Source organism: Phyllobates terribilis, unplaced genomic scaffold (assembly GCF_046119375.1).
Source record: "Phyllobates terribilis strain yellow unplaced genomic scaffold, ASM4611937v1 Scaffold_4__5_contigs__length_816908805, whole genome shotgun sequence".
Classification (NCBI taxonomy): Eukaryota; Metazoa; Chordata; class Amphibia; order Anura; family Dendrobatidae; genus Phyllobates; species Phyllobates terribilis.
In genome coordinates, this window is record NW_027362764.1 from 280759082 (window position 1) to 280778937 (window position 19856).

A 19856-nucleotide genomic window follows, 5' to 3' on the forward strand; every position below is an offset into this window, starting at 1 on the left:
GAACAGTAAAGAGGTTTATTAGACCACATTCTACGTCACGGATTGCTAGCACAGCTCCACTTGTAATGTATATGTGGAGAGTTTTTCCAGGGTCACAGCTTCAGAATTCCATCAACTGCCTGGTAAATGGAAATTAGATTAGGCACTGGCTGAAACAAGTATCTCTAGGTTGTGTGCTGTAAACAGAAACTATATAGTGTCCTAACATAGCTCCGAGCTGTTCCTGAAAGGAACCCTGCGAAATTCACTAAATTATACCTCTCTGTCAGATTTCACTCATGGCATCTAATCAATTTCCATAGGCATCTCAAGTTAATATTTATTAAAGACGCCAATGGAAACGGACTTTATAGCCAACTTTCCCACAGTTTAACTTAACTTAAAATATGCTTTTAATACAGAGCAGGCCAGAATATATAACTATGTAACTCGGATCTTCCCAGAGGTGCCGGCGGCTTGAAGTCATTTTTAGATATTCTTATGATTAGAGCTCATTCAGACGTCAGTTTTTCTCGTATGAGTGAAATCTGCATTGTGGGGGCATTTTTATGATATTCTATGGGGTACATCAAACGTCTGATTTTTTCCTCGGATTTGAGTGTCCGCACAGAAGCACAGAGACTTGCCCGATATTGATCCCATTATCAGACCAAGCTCGCTAATGTAAGTTTATGTGTCCGTGAAAAAAAATTGGTTTTCAACTGAGAGTTTGATAGGAGAAGCTTGAGAAAACCTCCATCAGTTCTTTTTTTCCATCTGAGAAAAATTGATGAAACTATGATCATAACAATGGACACTGACCAACCTCTGATGAAACCTGGACCGTTTTTTTGTGTAGGAGAAAAATCATTGACGTGTGAATGAGCCCAACGAGAGCTAGATAGGTTTTCTATGCAGAGATTGTGCCGTCAGTCTATCGGTACTGCAGCGCCACCTTCTATGGGGAATTTGCTTAGAGTATTGCTGAATTTCACACTGTTACATAATGAAATTGGTACTAAGAAAGTGCTGACCTCCACGGATGGCATGATATTTCTGGTGTATTCATCTTTATTCCAAGATCTATTAATTAAAATGTACTTTGTTTGTGAGACAACCCCTTTAAGGATGGGTGATATTTCATTTCTGTCTCCCCTTCATTCAAGAGTCATCACTTTTTTTTTTTACTTTTCAGTCGACATAACAGTATGTGGGGCTTTTTTTTGCCGGTTATAATTTTTAATGAAATGATTCATTTTATCATATAATACACTGAAAACAGGGGGAAAAAATTGCAAGTGCTGTGAAAAAAACCACAATTCTGTTATTTATTTTTGTTCATCCAGCTGTTGTTTTTAGTGATAAAGGTTTGGGGTTCACATGACATTTCCATCACCTTTTATTGCATTCTTTTGAAGAATTGCTTTGAAGAAAACCGCCAATTTTGCCATTTTGTTTTTTTTTTCCCACCATTTCAGTGTTTTCTGTATGGGACATATTGTATTAGTTTGGGCAATTACACTAGCAGGAACGCCAAATATGTTAATATTTTTATTTTTTACTTTTTCAATGACAACCAATGACGTTCCAGATGTGCTCAATGGGAGACAAGTCCAAAGATGTTGCAGACCACAGAAGCAAGTTCAGGGCATGCAGGCGGCTCTCAGAAGCACAAACAACATACATTTTGCCTGTTGAGTTGAAAAATGGCTCCTCAGACACTTTCACATTCCTTTGTGAACACCTCTTCCTGGGGATGTCCACATGGTCTCTAGACCCATCTCTAGCTATCACTGCATCCAAGACAAAAGCGAGACTGAAGGATGAAGAGCATAGACTCCCATGGCATCCTGCATTGCCATCCTGCTCTGCACCATGACAGCCTTTGAGAGCGGTGGCATAAACTGGACGCCTGGCTCATAGCCCAATACCATGAAAATGCCTTTTGATGGTTTGTGTAGACACGGTCTGACACCTTAGGCTTGGTATGTGATGTCTAATTTCCCTCACAGTACAGAATGGATGACTACATGCAAATCTTCAAATCTGACAAGACCATGTGGGCTACGCTATGAAGAGGCCTTCACAAGGGAACTTTATACCAGTCCTTCTCCCAGGATTATGGCATGGGGTGGCAGAATATAAAGTAAACAGGACCCTCTATTCTTTATTCCAGGTACACTAATAGCTTGACGTTACATTGATTTGGTTGTCGAACCAGTGGTACAATCATTTCTCCAAAGTGTCACAGAAGCCATTTTTTATTACAATGCCAGGTCGCATGTTGCTCGTGCAACTGTAAACCGCCTGCATGGCCTAAACATGCCACCATGGCCTACAGCTCATCAAGAGAATGCCAAGAGTGTGCAAAGCAGTCATCAAAGCAAAAGATGGCTACTTTGAAGAACCTAGAATATAAGACATATTTTCAGTTGTTTCACACTTTTTTGTTAAGTATATAATTCCACATGTGTTAATTCATAGTTTTGATGCCTTCAGTGTGAATGTACAATTTTCATAGTCATGAAAATACAGTAAAATCTTTAAATGAGAAGGTGTGTCCAAACTTTTGGTCTGTACTGTACATATACACACACACACACACACACACACACACACATACATAATAGGTCAAAACTAATTAGACCAGAGCTTTTCAGAACAGCTCTCTTCCTGCGCCTCCCTGCCACATTCTCTTTTGAAATACAGACCCATTACATAGATGAAAGTCCTATCTATAGTTAATGTGATGACCATTTGTTACGAATGATTAAAAGCTCGATGTTGACAATACCCATTAACCAAATTACCTGCCACATTATAATTATTGGTTGCTAATGTTGAGAATTTATAATGAAGTTTTGTGGTCATAGAAGGACATTCCCACCCCCATCCCTGCCTTAGGTGTCAATCAATGGATAAAAATCTGCGTTGCATCATTTTGTCCTCCTTTGTACCTCGAATGCTACAGACAGTATCTGTTGCCAAGACAGAACTCTTTGCAGTAATGTATAAAGCATAATTTTGATCTGAGTCACGGTAGCCAGCAGCATTCATCGGAAGGTCTTTCATCTTATCTTCAGACATTTCAATACAGAGCTGAGGGCTCCATCCAATTTACACAATCAAATGACAAAATCAAATGTCCCTTGAGAATTGGGTATATTGTTTGACACCTTAATATGTTCAGTGTTATTGACTACATACTTTAAAATATTATAGGTCCGGGCTAGAGTTTATTTTAAATAACTGAAATTAATTTGTTTTGATTTACTGTATAAAACAGTCAAGCTGGGACAATCAATGCCTGGCACGTCAGATACACCTGGATAGGGGTTTATCATACCAGAACTACTTTCCTTAGTAGTTCTCCTATGTGCCCCCGACACTCAGCAGTCGTGGGGTTTAGATATTGAAACTAAAGGAAATACACTAATTTAATAAACCAAATTTGCACAAAATGGCCAAAATATAAAAGAGTGTACATGTCAGACTGTACATAACCACAGCTGTCCTTCACTTCATACTGAATTTAAATATAGACAATGCTGAATATATTCTATAAATCTTTTAGTCGAAGACATCCTATAACATGAATAGTTCTGTAAGGGTGGCGTTACCTCCAGGGCACTATTACATCCTGCGGTGAAGAAGATCCACATTCCCAAGTTTTGCTCTCGTATGAAACTAAAAAGGTGCCTAAGACAGTTACATCCCATCGTACTAATCACTGACCAGAAAAAAAGATACATTTGTGGATGTCCTGGATTTCAAGCCAAACTTTGCTCTCAATGCAATGAAAGGTAAACCATTAAAAATAAAAGCTCATAAACATCAGTAGGTTGGCCAAGGTAAAAGTAGGAAACTAAAGTATATATATATACACACAAATCTAAGTATATATAATTCTTATTACATTATTTTTGTTTTTTCATCCGTTTAATGTTTACAGCAACGCTGCACTTCCCCTGAATTCTGAACGGCCAATGTACATAGTTCTCCTGTGATTTTGGGAGAGTTGAGAGTCGCACATCGGAAGGCTATGAAAGCTGGGAGACAAGCCCTATGGGTGCAGTAAAAACAGCAATTTCCTGCTGTTACTTCTTAAACCAGAAAAGGAAAGAAAAGTATAGAACTATAAAAGCATGGAATAAAAAGGGACAACTGAGGAACCTGAATGTACTGGTGAACTTTTAATTTCAGGTGGAAATGCTATTAACCTCATCCTGGGTTCACTTGACTAAACGTTCAGACTTTCAACAAGCTGCTAAATGCAGAAGGAATGGATTTTTAATTGATCAATGATAATTCTCACAAATGTCTCCATACTTTCTATGTTGGCACACAAACTCGTGAAGTTATCACATTCACTTCATTGCATAAGTTATAATTCATGCCTTCACTACATAAATTGTGAGAAACATAATATAACATAAATATATAAGATTTGGGGGGATTTATAAATACAAATATTCTGGAATTGTAAAGAAATATAAAATAAAAGCTATTAGGGGAAAAAAAAGACTACAAAGCATCCTTATTTCTTTGAATGCATTATATGTTCAGTTAGAGAGTGTCGATTTCTTCCAGGCTAATGTTTTACAATGTCATCCTACACTGAAGAGAACTGCAAACCCTTCTGTGCCACGTGTAGAACAGCAGTGCCCCCTAGTGCAGAGAACATGCAAATACAAAAAGCTAAGTTACAAAGAAGTCACATTCTACCAGAGGCTAAGAAAGCTAGAATCTGCAGATGAACAGGAGCCATACAACATTACTCAGGGTATAATAATAAAAGGACAAACACATGATAATCACATACACTTCCCAGTTCTGGAGAAGTGGTTTTCATTAATGCAGTAGTAGAAGAAGAGGTCAACTTCATTCTCCCAGTGCTCACCGCTCTTTAATAAGTTACAGTACATGATCCTAAAGAAAGTTGTTGTTTTTTCCCCGGTATTTATTATTTTACTCACTTATATAGCTCCGTTAATCCCACAGCGCTTTACAGACATTATGGGCACTGTCCCCATTGGGGCTCACAATCTAAATTCCCTTTCAGTATGTCTTTGGAGTGTGGGAGGAAACCAGAGAACCCGGAGAAGACCCACACAAACACAGGGTATGGATGCTTTTACAATAAAAACAGAGGCATACTAATTTACTTGCAGCCCCATGGATCCAGTGCAGGCCGCTCGCTGAGCAGGTCTGTGTAGGCTCCCATAGAGATATTTGCTCCATATAGAAGTCACAGCCTGTAACTGGCTATAGCCGTCAGGTGAATAGAAAACCTTGTCATGACAAAAACAACCGATGAACCATGCTTCTAGTCACCTGATCCCGGCAGCATTCCTATGATTTCTGAACGGAGCAGATATCATTCCCAGAACCTCTGAAGCGGACTACACTGGATCAATAGTGCTGCTGGTAGGTGAGTAGACTTCTGTTTCTTTTTTTTTTATTTTAAAATGTTCTATGCCTACATTTTTTTTCTGCACTGGACAACCCCTTTAAGTTTTCTTTAAGAAGAAACACCAGAAAACTCACCAACATCAGTTCCTTTAGAACACTAAGATTGAGAACTAATATGCAATGTTAAAAATCTAATTCATGGATTCTTTTCTTTAAATTCAGTTTTATGTGAAGGCTTTGATTCTCTCCATCAGTAAATGGACATTTGTCACCTGTCCCTAAAATAGTTTGGATGGAGTGGCGGTGAAGCATGCCTACATGAACTCTATGGGACTGATGAAGGTAGTGAAGCACAACGCTCATCTATTTCCATCAGCCTCATAGAATGGCAGAATGGAGCAGCAGAGTCCATCCTCATCTGGCCTCATTTCAGCCTCCTCCTTACTGCTGTACAGAACAGGAGCACTGTAGTCTTGTCCTAATGATTAGTGGGGTTCCCAGCGATCAGATTTGTATTACCTATTCTGTGCTTATTAAATATAATGGACTAACAATGTATAATTCGAATTTACCGCCAGTCTTTTCTTTTGCAAATATTATTTAGTAACTATGCACCAATAATGATGAACTTCTACTTATATTATCTTCCCACAGTTACATTTTAAGCCACTTCAATTAGACATGAAAAAAAGTGCAGAGAACATGCTGATCATAACAAGAGGTTCCATCCTCCCATTCTTTAAATTGTGGGGTTTCGAGCAGCTAGACAGCCACTTATGAACATTTTATTTGACAAAATTCCATCATATTATAAGAAATGTCAGCAGGATTTCACCCTCCAAACTATTTATACACCCATGTCACTCTTTCAAAGACAAGTCCTGCAATATCTTTACATTACCAGTCCATTCTTTCCTTGCTCAGAAATCAGCATTTGAAGTGAGATGCAAATGAAACTAAGTAGCTATTTGAAGTTCTGAAGCCTGTGTCACTCCAGCTCTATTCTTTGCCTACAACCGCCTCCTCCTGCTTGAATGACAGTCTCTATGCTAGACTTGTCTTGAAAGACCTACCTGCACATATAAATAATTTGGGATGTGAAATCCTGGTGACAAACTCCCTTTAAGGATGCCCCAAGAAAAAAAGCAATAACTGTACCAGGGTTTGTTGGAAGGCACTCAATCAGCACAATAAAGTTCCAACAACCGTTAAGGTTTGGATACCTATTAGTGACCATATAATAATTGGCTCTCCTACTACCAACAGACAAATCCTACAAAAAAGGAGTGTTACACCAGTTCAAAAACTATATATCAATCTTTATTAATTATACAAAACATAAAAAATGTTTAAAAACGATAATAAACAAGGGGACGTCAAAGAGAAACAGGAATCTCACACAGATTTTTGCTATGTCCACTTAATATGATGTAACAATCTCCCAGAAATAAAATGACAGTGCAAGAAACAATTGCTCCTACATATTCACATAAGAAGTGCTATGTAAATCAATATAATAGCTCAATGCTAGTCAAACACGTGCACAAAGTACATGTTACCAATGTATTACTTCATATGTAAATGTATGCAGAAGGAGCCATGATTAAACATGTAGAGCCATGGATCCTAGTCCTATTACATTGCTCACAATGAGGCTACTAGAAGGAAGCTTCAGGCATCACATATACAAGATTCCGATGAGAAACTCACATGAAACGCACGTCAGGGGTATTTCCTGCAGGACCCACACAGGTTTTATGAATCCTTTTTTTTTCACTGATTCTCTCCATGTTACTTTGCTCTTATTGCAGTATTGAGTTTTGTATCATAAGTTGGTATCTTGTATATGTGATGCCTGAAGCTTCCTTCTAGTAGCCTCATTGTGAGCAATGTAATAGGACTAGGATCCATGGCTCTACATGTTTAATCATGGCTCCTTCTGCATACATTTACATATGAAGTGATACATTGGTAACATGTACTTTGTGCACGTGTTTGACTAGCATTGAGCTATTATATTGATTTACATAGCACTTCTTATGTGAGTATGTAGGAGCAATTGTTTCTTGCACTGTCATTTTATTTCTGGGAGATTATTACATCATATTAAGTGGACATAGCAAAAATCTGTGTGAGATTCCTGTTTCTGTTTAACGTCCCCTTATTTTTTTTATAGTTTTTAAAAAAAATTATGTATTGTAAAATTAATAATGATTGATATATATTTTTTCAACTGGTGTAGCACTCATTTATTTGTAGGATTTAACTGTTAAGGTTTATTGTCTTGTCAAGCTCCTCTTTCCTGGATTATTTTCTAAATGTCAGAATAATTATATATTTTGGAGAAGAGTGGGTAACACAATGTTCCCCCATTCCATAAACCCCAAAAGTAAGAGTTAAAAATTAACTGCATAATCTAACAACATCGAACTTCACTGCAATTCTGCGCTGCATTCATTATAAACATTTACATTTTTAACTCTATTTTACAACACTATGGTTCAGCACCAGTAGGAAACTGTATGTTCACACGTAGCTTTTTGATACATTTTATTTTCTGCATAAAAAATGCAGGCAATGAGCAAAAATAGCAGTAGAAATTAAGCAACATTTTGGTGCAATTTTTGAAGCTTTTTTTGGTGTTTTTTTTAACACTTTTTTGGTTCTAAACCATTTTTATCGCAATGGGAAAATATTGCAGCAAAACCATTGAAAAAACTGACAGGCTGCATTAATAAAAAATGTGGCATCAGTAAAAAAAAATAATTACTGCACTGTGTGAAGGAGATTTTAGAAATCGCATTCATTATATTGACACTGTAAAACACTGCATTTTTCCCTTAAAGGGGACAATATAAGGATTCTGGAAACTACTTGTATAAAGTATCCCCCCTTTTTAATCCCTGTACTGGGGATCTGGCCTTCCCTTAAAAAGCCCTTGGGTTGCAAACAGGGAACAGCAGCTATTGGCCAGTGGAGCGAGTTGGCAACAAGGTAGTTAGCAAGCTAGAGTGGCATGTGAACGTTTGGGCACCCCTGGTCAAAATTACTGATATTGTGAACAGTTAAGCAAGTTGAAAATGAAATGATCTCTAAAAAGTCTAAAGTAAAAGATGACACATTTCCTTTGTACTTTAGGCGTAAAAAAATAAATATATATTTTCATCTTTTGCATTTTAAAAAAATTACAAAAAGGAAAATGTGCCGATGCAAAAGTTTGGGCACCCTGCACGCTTAGTACCTTGTAGCACCCTATTTTGAAAGTATCACAGCTTGTAAACGCTTTTTGTAGCCAGCCAAGAGTCTTTCAATTCTTGTTTGAGGGATTTTCATCCATTCTTCCTTGGAAAATGTTGTCAGTTCTGTGAGATTCCTGGGTTGTCTTGCATGCACTGCTATTTTGAGGTCTAGCCACAGATTATCAATAATGTTCAGAGCAAGGGACTGTGAGGGCCATTGTAAAACCTTCAGCTTTCGCCTTTTGAGGTAGTCTATTGTGGATTTTGACGTGTGTTTAGGATCATTATCCATTTCTAGAAGCCATCATCTTTTCAACTTCAGCTTTTTTACAGATGTTGTTATGTTTACATCAAGAATTTGTTGAAATTTCATTGAATCCATTCTTCCCTCTACCTCTAAAATGTTCTCTGTGCCATTGGCTGCAACACAATCCCAAAGCATGATTGATTCACCCTCATGCTTAATGGTTGGCGAGATGTTCTTTTCCTGAAATTCTGTGCCCTTTTTTCTCCACACATACCTTTGATCATTGTGGCCATAAAGTTCTATTTTAACCTAATCGGTCCACAGGACTTGTTTCCAAAATGCATCAGGCTTGTTTAGATGTTATTTTGCATACTTCTGATGCTGAATTTTATGATGAGGACACAAAAGAGGCTTTCTTCTGATAACTCTACCATGAAAGCCATATTTGTGCAGGTGTCTCTGAACAGTAAAACAATGAACCACAACTCCAGAGTCTGATAAATCTTCTGAAGGTCTTTTGCAGTCATGCGGGGGTTCTGATTTGCCTCTCTAGCAATCCTACAAGCAACATTTCTCACTGAAATTTTGTTTGGTTTTCCAGACCTTATCTTGACCTCCACTGCTCTTGTTAATTGCCATTTCTTAATTACATTACAAACTAAGGAAAGGGCAACTTGAAAACGCTTAGCTATCTTCTTATAGCCTTCTCCTGCTCTGTGGGCCTCCACCATTTTCATCTTCAGAGTGCTAGGCAGCTGCTTAGAAGAACCCATGGCTGCTGTTTTTTGACACAAGATTAGAGGAGGCTGGGTTTTTATAAAGCTAGCTTGGAAATTTGCATCAACTGTCCTTTCCTAACGATGATAGTGAACAAGCCATAACCCTAACAGGCTAATTAAGGTCTGAAACCTTAGTCAAAGTTATCTGAGAACACAAATCTCCAAGGGTGCCTAAACTTTTGCATCAGCCCATTTTCCTTTTTGCAATTTAAAAAATTAAAAAAATGTTGTTGTTTTTTTACTAAAATACAAAGGAAATGTGTCAACTTTAACTTCAGGCCCTTTACAGATCATTTCATCTTCTACTTGCTTACCTGTTCACAATAACAGTAATTTTGACCAGGGGTGCCCAAACTTTTACTGTAGGTTAAAACCAAAGGGATGGTAGCAAGGACAAAATAAGCAGGCATCGATGAGTTCAAACGCAGTACCAGTACAAAAACATAGTGACATAATTAATGACAACATCAGCAAGCAAGAGAGGGATTAAAACAGCCCAGAGTCAAGTCCACAGGGAGATTTGCTATTGAAAGTGCTGTCTAAAATGGAGTCAGAATTCTAATATACGTGCCATGTGTCACATTTCTTAATGGTTTTTACACACTGTTTACAAATCACTAGACAAGTTTAGAATGTGTCTAGAAAAGGGTGTGCATCTAATATTGTTTGTAAAATACATTAAATTTCAAGGCACCCAGCAATGGTGTCAGCGCCACTCCCTTCCGCCATCAGCACTAAGCCAGAGAGATGGCACCTGTAATGGAAGGCAGATGTAGGAATTGGGCCAGGTGAGTTTTTAAGAGAAAGAAACCAGTGGCCCGGCATGAGAGTCGGAGCAGATACTGGGTGAAACAGCATTTGGCGATTAGTTTTCTGCTGTCCAACCACAATATACATGACAGTCAAGAAAAAAGTAATTGCGGCAATATTACAATTTTTATTATTTTTATGTAGGTTCAGAATAATCATGTAAATAGCTAGAATGTGAATCCAAATGAGCTTGCTGAACATCTCAGTTCCTGGCCATTGACCATGTGGACTCATCCCTGTTTGCCGCCATAAATACAGTTCTATGTGTAGCATTGGCATCTCTGCCTCCTGCCAGGCAGAGACGCCGTTCCCCTCACCGCCACGGCCCTGATCCGGCATCTTCCGGCTCCCGTCCTGCAGCTACTGTGGCGCGACTGTGCGCAGCTTCCCGGGCACTGTGCTTAGGGCGCCCGTCAGCCTTCCTGCTGTGCTCATCCGCTGCACCGGTCAATTCCTGCCATCTGACCCGTGGGAGTCACCTGCTCTCATACAACGTCGGTCCCAGAGTTGCACCTGGTCCCTCTGCTCGGTCCTTCCCTGGTTCAAGGATTCGATTGAGCCGCCGTGCAACCTTGGTCAGGCCGAGTGTGCACTTAGCTCTGCCCCTCTGGTCCCAGCACCCGGACTCATAACAGTTTATAATAAATATAACTATATAATAAAAAATTACAAGGTAAAAAAAGAATATGGGGTATTCTCAAAACTATTCTACGGGACATTATTAATGGGCGTTGTGTTCAGGGTTTACCATGCTCTTGAATATAATATACGGTATTTAGCAACAGAGCTGTACATATGAATAAACAGCCAAGGTCTATTGTTCATTATTCTTACCTTCAGGGTTCAGTTCTAATGTCACAGGCAGCAAAATGGAGAAAGAAAAATCACAAAAAGGTAAGAAATGTTTAATAAAAGAACAGCTGTGTAAACTTTAGGGCACTTTAGCTGGAACATAGCATATAACATTGGAAAATGGTTAATCCAATAAAGATTAGCTACTAAATGGAAATTTAATAAGCTACAGAAAGATGAGGTAAATAGGCTATGAACAACTTCGAGCCTTTTACATATAGCGCAATCTGCAGTGCATTTCTCCTCAATTCAATGGTGGGCCCTCTAGCCATGGAGCTATACAAACCTGGATTACACACAGCATTTATCGACAGGCGGAAGGAAGCGTAATAAAGGCATGATATTGTTAGCAGCGAGTATATAGCGTGAATACTCAATGTGTACACTGGATCATATAACACTATCAGTGTCCTCTGGCTCTGCAACAGCATGAAGTCAATTTTTATTTTTTTATTTTATACATTGCTCAAATTCAGCTTTTTAATAAGCAAATATCTGATAGAGCCACAAAGCACAGACAGAAATTAAATAGGTATTTTTTGGTTCTGTCATTCGTCCCTTTCTTCTGGTACTTTATGTATCGGCCTTATAAGACGTCTACTTTCTTTATTCGTCGTTGTGTAAATAAAGTGTGTTATAAATAACAATTCCTATATTACATCAATGAAATCATGGCTTGTCGCAGTCACCTTCATTAAAAGGCTTTAGAATTCTACTTGGGATCTTGTGGACCACCATAGACATTGTAGTGCCGTATACTATGGGCTTCTAACTTGTAAAAACTATTAGGCCTTGTTCCCACTAGCAAAAATGCCTTTGTTTCAGCAGGTATCGTCACCAAAATATGCAATAGCAATCTGCTCTGATTATTGCTGCGTTTTCTGTTTTTTTTTATGTACCTTTGGTGCTAATTTGAAGCATTTTTTTTAGTGGAGAAACAACGGGATTCTGCATATAAAAACGCAACTTTTGTTTTATATATATATATATATATATATATATATATATATATATATATATATGTATACACTACCGTTCAAAAGTTTGGGGTCATTTAGAAATTTCAGTATTTTTTAAAGAAAAGCACTTTTTTTTTCAATGAAGCTAACATTAAATGAATCAGAAATACATTCTATACATTGTTAATGTGGTAAATGACTATTCTAGCTGCAAACATCTTGTTTTTATTTCAATATCTACATAGGTGTATAGAGGCCCATTTCCAACAACCACCACTCCAGTGTTTTAATGGTACATTGTGTTTGCTAACTGTGTAAGAAGGCTAATGGATGTTTAGAAAACCCTTGCACAAGTATGTTAGTCCAGCTGAAAAAAGGTTTGACTGATTTGAGAAGCTATAAAATTTACCTTCCTTTGAGCTAGTTGAGAATCTGGAGCATTACATTTGTTTGTTCTATGAAACTCTCAAAATAGCCAGAAAAAGAGAACTTTCATGTGAAACTGGACAGTCTATTCTTGTTCTTAGAAATGAAGGCTATTCCATGCGAGAAGTTGCCAAGAAACTGAAGATTTCCTACAACGGTGTGTACTACTCACTTCAGAGGAGAGCACAAACAGGCTCTAACCAGAGTAGAAAGAGAAGTGGGAGGCCTCGCTGCACAACTGAGCAACAAGACAAGTACATTAGAGTCTCTAGTTTGAGAAATCGACGCCTCACAGCTCCTCAACTGGCAGCTTCATTAAATAGTACACGCAAAACGCCAGTGTCAACATCTACAGTGAAGAGACGACTCCGGGATGCTGGCCTTCAGGGCAAAGTGGCAAAGAAAAAGCCATATCTGAGACTGGCTAATAAAAGGAAAAGATTAATATGGGCAAAAGAACACAGACATTGGACAGAGGAAGATTGGAAAAAAGTTTTATGGACAGACGAATCAAAGTTTGAGGTGTTTGGATCACACAGAAGAACATTTGTGAGATGCAGAACAACTGAAAAGATGCTGGAATAGTGCCTGACGCCATCTGTCTAGCATGGTGGAAGTAATGTGATGGTCTGGGGTTGCTTTGGTGCTGGTAAAGTGGGAGATTTGTACAACGTAAATGGGATATTGAATAAGGAAGGCTATCACTCCATTTTGCAACGCCATGCCATACCCTGTGGACAGCTCTTGATTAGAGCCAATTTCATCCTACAACAGGACATAGCACACCTCCAAATTATGCATGAACTATTCAGGGAAGAAGCAGGCAGCTGGTATTCTATCTGTAATGGAGTGGCCAGCGCAGTCACCAGATCTTAACCCCACTGAGATGTTGTGGGAGCAGCTTAACCGTATGGTACGCAAAAAGTGCCCATCAAGCCAATCCAACTTGTGTGAGGGGCTTCAGGAAGCATGGCGGGAAATTTCTCAAGATTACCTCAGCAAATTAACAGTTAGAATGCCAAAGGTCTGCAATGCTGGAATTGCTGCAAAGAAAGCATTCTTTGATGAAAGCAAAGTTTGAAGGAGAAAATTATTCTTTCAGAAAAAAATCATTATTTCTAACCTTGTCAATGTCTGGACTATATTTTCTATTCATTTTGCAACTCATTTGATAAATAAAAGTATGAGTTTTCATGGAAAACACAAAATTGTCTGGGTGACACCAAACTTTTGAACGGTAGTATATATATATATATATATATATATATATATATATATATATATATATATATATATATATATATATATATATATATATATATATATATATATATATATATTCACTTTCTCAGCCTATGGGGAAACAAGCGCGCCAAAAAATGATCAGTTGAATTGGATCTTTAACAGCAGAGTAGTCATGATTTTCATGAAACCACTGGTAAACACAGTAGATTTTCTGCACAAAAAATGCAATAGGAAAGGAGACACAGCTACGTGGTAACATGGCCGCACGGTGGAGGAGCAGGCTCAGCAATCATTTTTCAAAGACATTTTCATTAGTAATTTTGCTTTCAATAGCAGCACAGACTGTCTATGATCATCACTGTTTCCTAGGTTTTTTTAGTCTCAAAAGACATAGAATATAATATAATTGTAAAGAGGTGGAGATAAAAATCTAGGAGACACCATGTACCACAGACAGTCTGTGCTACCATTGAGCGCAAAAACACTAGTGAAAAACAATTATTGAGCAGGCTCCTGTGTTATCATTTTACTTTAGGCACATTGAAACCATAACCATCACTTTGTCTAATGGGTAATGGCAATGAATAGCTTAAACATACAGTAGAATTCTTAGGGACTTTTTACATGGGCAGATAGCCAACTGATGATACAGAAAGATCTTTACATGTGGCATTTATCATTATTGTGCCATATCCAGGGGACAACAATTCTTTCTGTCTACACAACGGGATCTGCTCATGACAAAAAGCTTTATGTCCGTACAGGAGAGGTAATCAGCCAACATAAGATCACTTGCTCGTTTGTCGGCTAATTACCGGGCTTGTTTACATGGGTAATGATCAGGACTGTGATGATCATACGTTGATGTCAAAGGGTATTTATTCATAATAGCTACTCAACAACAAAAAAAAAAATACGTTTTTCAAAACCATAAATTCTAATTTTTCATTGTGACAAATACGCAGGTGAAACTTCCCTCTGAACACTTTTTAACTATGACTTTCCATTATATGGAGTGGTGAATTTATTCTGCTAAATATTTATACTCTGGTGTTCTAGGTCATTACTTCGTAAATATACAAAGGCATAAAGTAATGCTCCCCTGCACGGTGATAAATGTAACATAATGGCCTTCAATTAACATCCAATGCATTGAAGAGAATCAAACTTCAGGAGAGCTGGCATATGCTGAAGCAAAATGCCCCCGGTTATTATACCACTAATGTCGTAATCATTCTAGATCTCAAAGGTTGTTTTTGCCCTTCAATTGCAGAGGTCATAAATGTTACTTTAATGTTGATGTAGATATAAAAGATTTTGTTTCTTGCTTTCTTTTGGTGCAAGTTGGGAGTACATAAACCTGTTGACACTTGCACTGGAGGCTCCATCCTAGATTGGGGTCTGTCAGGTGCAGATTGTATAAGTGGTATGACCACATTAGGCTAAGTTCACATGTCCAGTAATCATCCTTCTGAACTGATCCAGCAGCAATCAGTTGACAAAACGGTTGTGCAGACACAACTTTTTTGTCCGCCTGAAAAATACTGATTTCAACTGGATCCGTTTTTTTTAACAATGAAGTCTATGGAAAATAGATCCGTTAAATAGCCATCCATTTTACTCCTATGTGAAAAGGATCTGTTTTTTTGCTTACTGAAGGTGGAAAAATAAATATTTAGTATATACTACCGGACATGTGAACTTTCAAGTAATCATCTATGTGAAACTGATCCATGTTTTATCCATGAATTATGTTTTTATCTTCTCTAAAGGAGGTTATCATTTCAGAAACAGAAGTGTTTTTGATCTGAAATTGCATGGACTGTACCAAGTTCTCCAAGTGGGACAATAGAATATGCTATCACAGATAATGATGATGACTGCTCAGCATCTGTCACTCATTTATAATGTAGAAAATCATAGGTCAGCCTCTTTATAATATATTAGCTTATTTAGAATATAGAAGAAAGGATAATCACAGTGTCATTCAATCATATGGACTGACTTTAGTTGGAAAAGCAATGCAGAGAGTGACAGAATCAGGTGGGGATTACAGCTACAGAAAGAAAACTGCAAGTGCTTGTTTAAGGCATCTTTCACAAGCTAAAAAGGGTCTATGGTGGCAAATGAGGTCCCATACAGCTCAGCAGTGCTGAGCCCACCTCTTCCGACAAGCCTACAACCTGTATTAACCATCGCTCCACGACCAGCACTACCCTCGCCTTCTGTATCCTCACTCATCCCTTGTAGATTGTGAGCCCTCGTGGGCAGGGTACTCGCTCCTCCTGGACCAGTCGCCGTCATGTTTTGTTCAAGATTATTGTAATTGTTTTTGCTATGTATACCCCCTTTTCACATATAAAGCACCATGGAATAAATGGGGCTACAATAAATATGAATAATAATAATAATAATAATAATAATAATAATAAAGCTTCACTCCATGGCTGAGTCCTTCTAGCCATGCAGGATAGTTCAGAAGCTAACCGCACTCAAGGAAGGAATGATCTGGGGCGGACTACCTAGAATATCCGCTTAATGATTAGGAAGAGTGCCCTTGAATAACTCACTCAACTATGCAGCTGTATAGTGTCAGTTTCCATATTGCATTCGTGGAAAAACACTAGTAATGAACTCTGAACCATACATAGGTATAGTGGGAGCCCCAGGATTTTTTCAACTTTGGACAGGCGAGTATAATTATTTTTTTATTTTATTCTTATTTTTATACTTTCTGGACACAGCGGGGACACAATACAACTGTCAACATTGTCCCCTGCTGGTGCTGATCGCAGCGAAAGCAGGAGACAATGATTAGAGATTCCTTCAGCACCCGGCCCCTGGGATGAGAGCTGACTGTACCACTGATTCCCAGGTGCCGGTATGTGTGATCCTGATGCGGCACACGGTTGCCATATGTATGCCACACAGGTGGACTCTGACACATGGACATCTCCCGTACTGGTTTTCCAGAAATATCCGAAGTGTGAAAAAGGCCTAAAGCTGGTAAATTTGCATCACCTTGCTGCAACAGGCTAATTAAGGTCTGAAACCTTGGTCAAAAGTTATCTGAGAACACAAATCTCCAAGGGTGCCCAAATCATGGCATCGGCCCATTTTCCTTTTTGTAATTTTTAAAATGTAAAAGATGAAAATATATACATATATTTGCCTAAAATACAAAGGAAATGTGTCGTCTTTAACATTAGGCCTTTTAGAGATCATTTCATCCTCAACTTGCTTAACTGTTCACAATAACAGTAATTTTGATCAGAGGTGCCCAAACTTTTATATGCCGCTGTAGATCTTCTGTTTGCAAAGACTGTTGAATTCAATATTCATACGATATAGAAAATAATATGTAAAAAAATATTTTACAATTGTAATAAAGTCACATTGTATTTCTAATCAAATGGAAAACAGATATTTTGATGATAAGAAAGACTAAGTTATTAGTGTCACAATGCTTTTACACCAAAAATAAAACAGCTTATGTGCCGCAAGAAACTCCTGTGCTGAGAGATGAGTACAAAGTACATACGCAAACCCTGCAGTACACATGCTTCTGGACACAAGTGCTTGGAGCACCTTGTATGCTTCAAAGGTACTAAGATATTAAGGAATAAGCATTCCAGAAACACAAATCTCTTATTGTGCCCGTAAATACTGCTCTGCAGTCTTTCACTCTTCACACGGATGATATTCTACTAATAAATATTATAGAAGGGATTTTTTTGAAATTGTCAGAATTTTAGCACATCACAAAAATTAACTTAAAAACAATTGGTTGGCAATAAGGGTCTGCTTTTATTTTTTGCTTTAATATATACTCACATAGCTTTTGTATGCGTTGTGCATTTGTTTGACCGATCAAACAAGATATTTATTGTCTTATGCTTTAAAGAGGTTTACTCACTGAAACAAGTGATGGCATATGGCTAAGGATGGCTTACTAATACATTTTATTCACAATATCAATTTAAAGAAATATTCATCAGTTCTGCCCTTATACTCTGTTTCAGAACCAAATATATGCACCATAAGTGTACAAACCAAAAACAAAAGGAGTTCACCAAGTTTGTTAAAAAAAAATAATACCAATAGGCTAACCTTAAATAGATTTTGAATACTAAAAAATAATAATATTGGCATTTTTGCCCATATAGGCCGTGTAGGAAGAAAAAAAATGTCACATATACACATTACAAATTTCTGCTGCATCCGTGTTGATGATTTTGTTCTATCTCACCACTAAAGATATGATCCAACCAGCGACTAGCTGCCACGCCACATGTTGCATACAGGATTCGTGTGTCCTTCCTTACCATTCTCTTAATTCAACATACCCTGAGATGTGTGGGGTGAGATTATAAGTGGGGAAAAAAGTGTGTGGTGGAGGTCCTCTATGTCCACAAGGCGGTGGAAAGGCGCACAGTGTGCCCATCCTGTAATCTGTCCTTGTTACTGGTGCAAACACCCGGCTAGGTCTTTGTGTGTCTCAAGCAATAAGCCTTTCTCTTGTGATAAGACTGGGACTGTGCTGGGATGACGATGGCAAAAATAACAGAATAATTTCTGAATCTTTGGCCACCATTCTCTAGCCAACTTTCAGAGATAAGGCTGTAAAGAGATATTACTAATCTTTAGAGGAAACAAGTCATAGTTCGCTTTCTTGGAGAAATATTAAAAAGGAAAGGCCACAAATTTCAGAACAAATTTCCAGTATTCATTCTGATAATCAGTGATAATTCTATCCCTTTACCCACTTCACATATGTAACTACGAGATCGTTCTGGCAGAAGATCATTTTGACTATCGTCTCCCTTTAGAAGTAGCAAATTAGTATCAGTGTCAGCTGTACTATAGAGAGGGAAATCTGTCAGGATTCTGCTGCTCTATTCGAGTAGTAACAGATGCCCTGATTCCAGCACCGTGTCAGGACAGCATAAACTTGACGACGGACTCCCATCAATAATATACAATTGTTAGTTACTATTGTTGCGCTGTCAGAATAGTCACCTGTAGGTGTACTGTATGACACAACCGCGCTGCCTTCAAGGTCGGCTGGGGATCCATTTTCTTTCAGGTACACTGAAGTGCTTATGGATTTAGGCATTCCTGGATCTGAAAACAAAAAAGACAAAATGTAAGAGGCAGATAGATAAAACTTTAGACTAAAAAATGTTGTGATATTCTAATAGTGGAAGATTTTTTACATGATCTTCAGCAATAAAACTTTACCTGCATTACTGCAACCACTTAAGTTACTCAACACAAAATCACTTTTGCACTGTCCAGACTCACACAATAAACATTCTTCAGAATATAGCTTTACATGCACCAATATCAGTCACAAAGTCCGATAAATCGAGGAACCATATAACAATCAATTCTTACATGGAGATTTGTCCAAAAAAATTTAAGCAGGAAGACTATGATAAGCCGAGCATGAATTTTGGACAGTTTTACCACTTACCGATAGAATGAAAAATGAATTGATCTTGAGTAAGGGCTAGAAAGGGAGGGACACTAATGGACAGCACTGTCTTCTGCACATGTAGTCTGGTCCGTATGGAGAACTAAGGAGATAACAATCACAGAAAATAAATGAAGACGTTTGGGAAAGAATTCAGGAAACAGTTAGACAGCTTTTATCACATTATTTGTTTAGAACACACGAGTTATTTATGGCTGAACAATAAATTAGGACATGCAAGAAGGTAACATTTGAGAGGAGATTCCATTCCATTATGATATGTGATACATGAATATGTAATATTCAGAGACCCAATAACATGCAGAAAAGGATAACCATGGGGCAGAAAATGATAACCATAGGGCAGAAAAGGATAACCATGGGACAGAAAAGGATAACCATGGGGCAGAAAAGGATAACCATGGGACAGAA

General features: G+C 38.0%; 1 protein-coding gene across 6 annotated transcripts in view; it reads right to left on the reverse strand.

The window, feature by feature from the left end:
- BBS9 (Bardet-Biedl syndrome 9) overlaps positions 1 to 19856 on the reverse strand; it is a 590293-nt gene that overhangs the window by 196435 nt on the left and 374002 nt on the right. For 4 of the 6 annotated variants that reach the window (XM_073678269.1, XM_073678271.1, XM_073678270.1 and 1 more), the window contains 3 exons: positions 19425 to 19527; positions 18968 to 19072; positions 11301 to 11315 (listed from right to left, as the gene is read on the reverse strand). In XM_073678269.1, coding sequence (XP_073534370.1) covers positions 11301 to 11315; positions 18968 to 19072; positions 19425 to 19527 — 223 coding nt within the window. The remainder of the gene's footprint in view (positions 1 to 11300; positions 11316 to 18967; positions 19073 to 19424; positions 19528 to 19856) is intronic. The other 2 variants (XM_073678273.1, XM_073678268.1) reach the window with 1 other exon arrangement.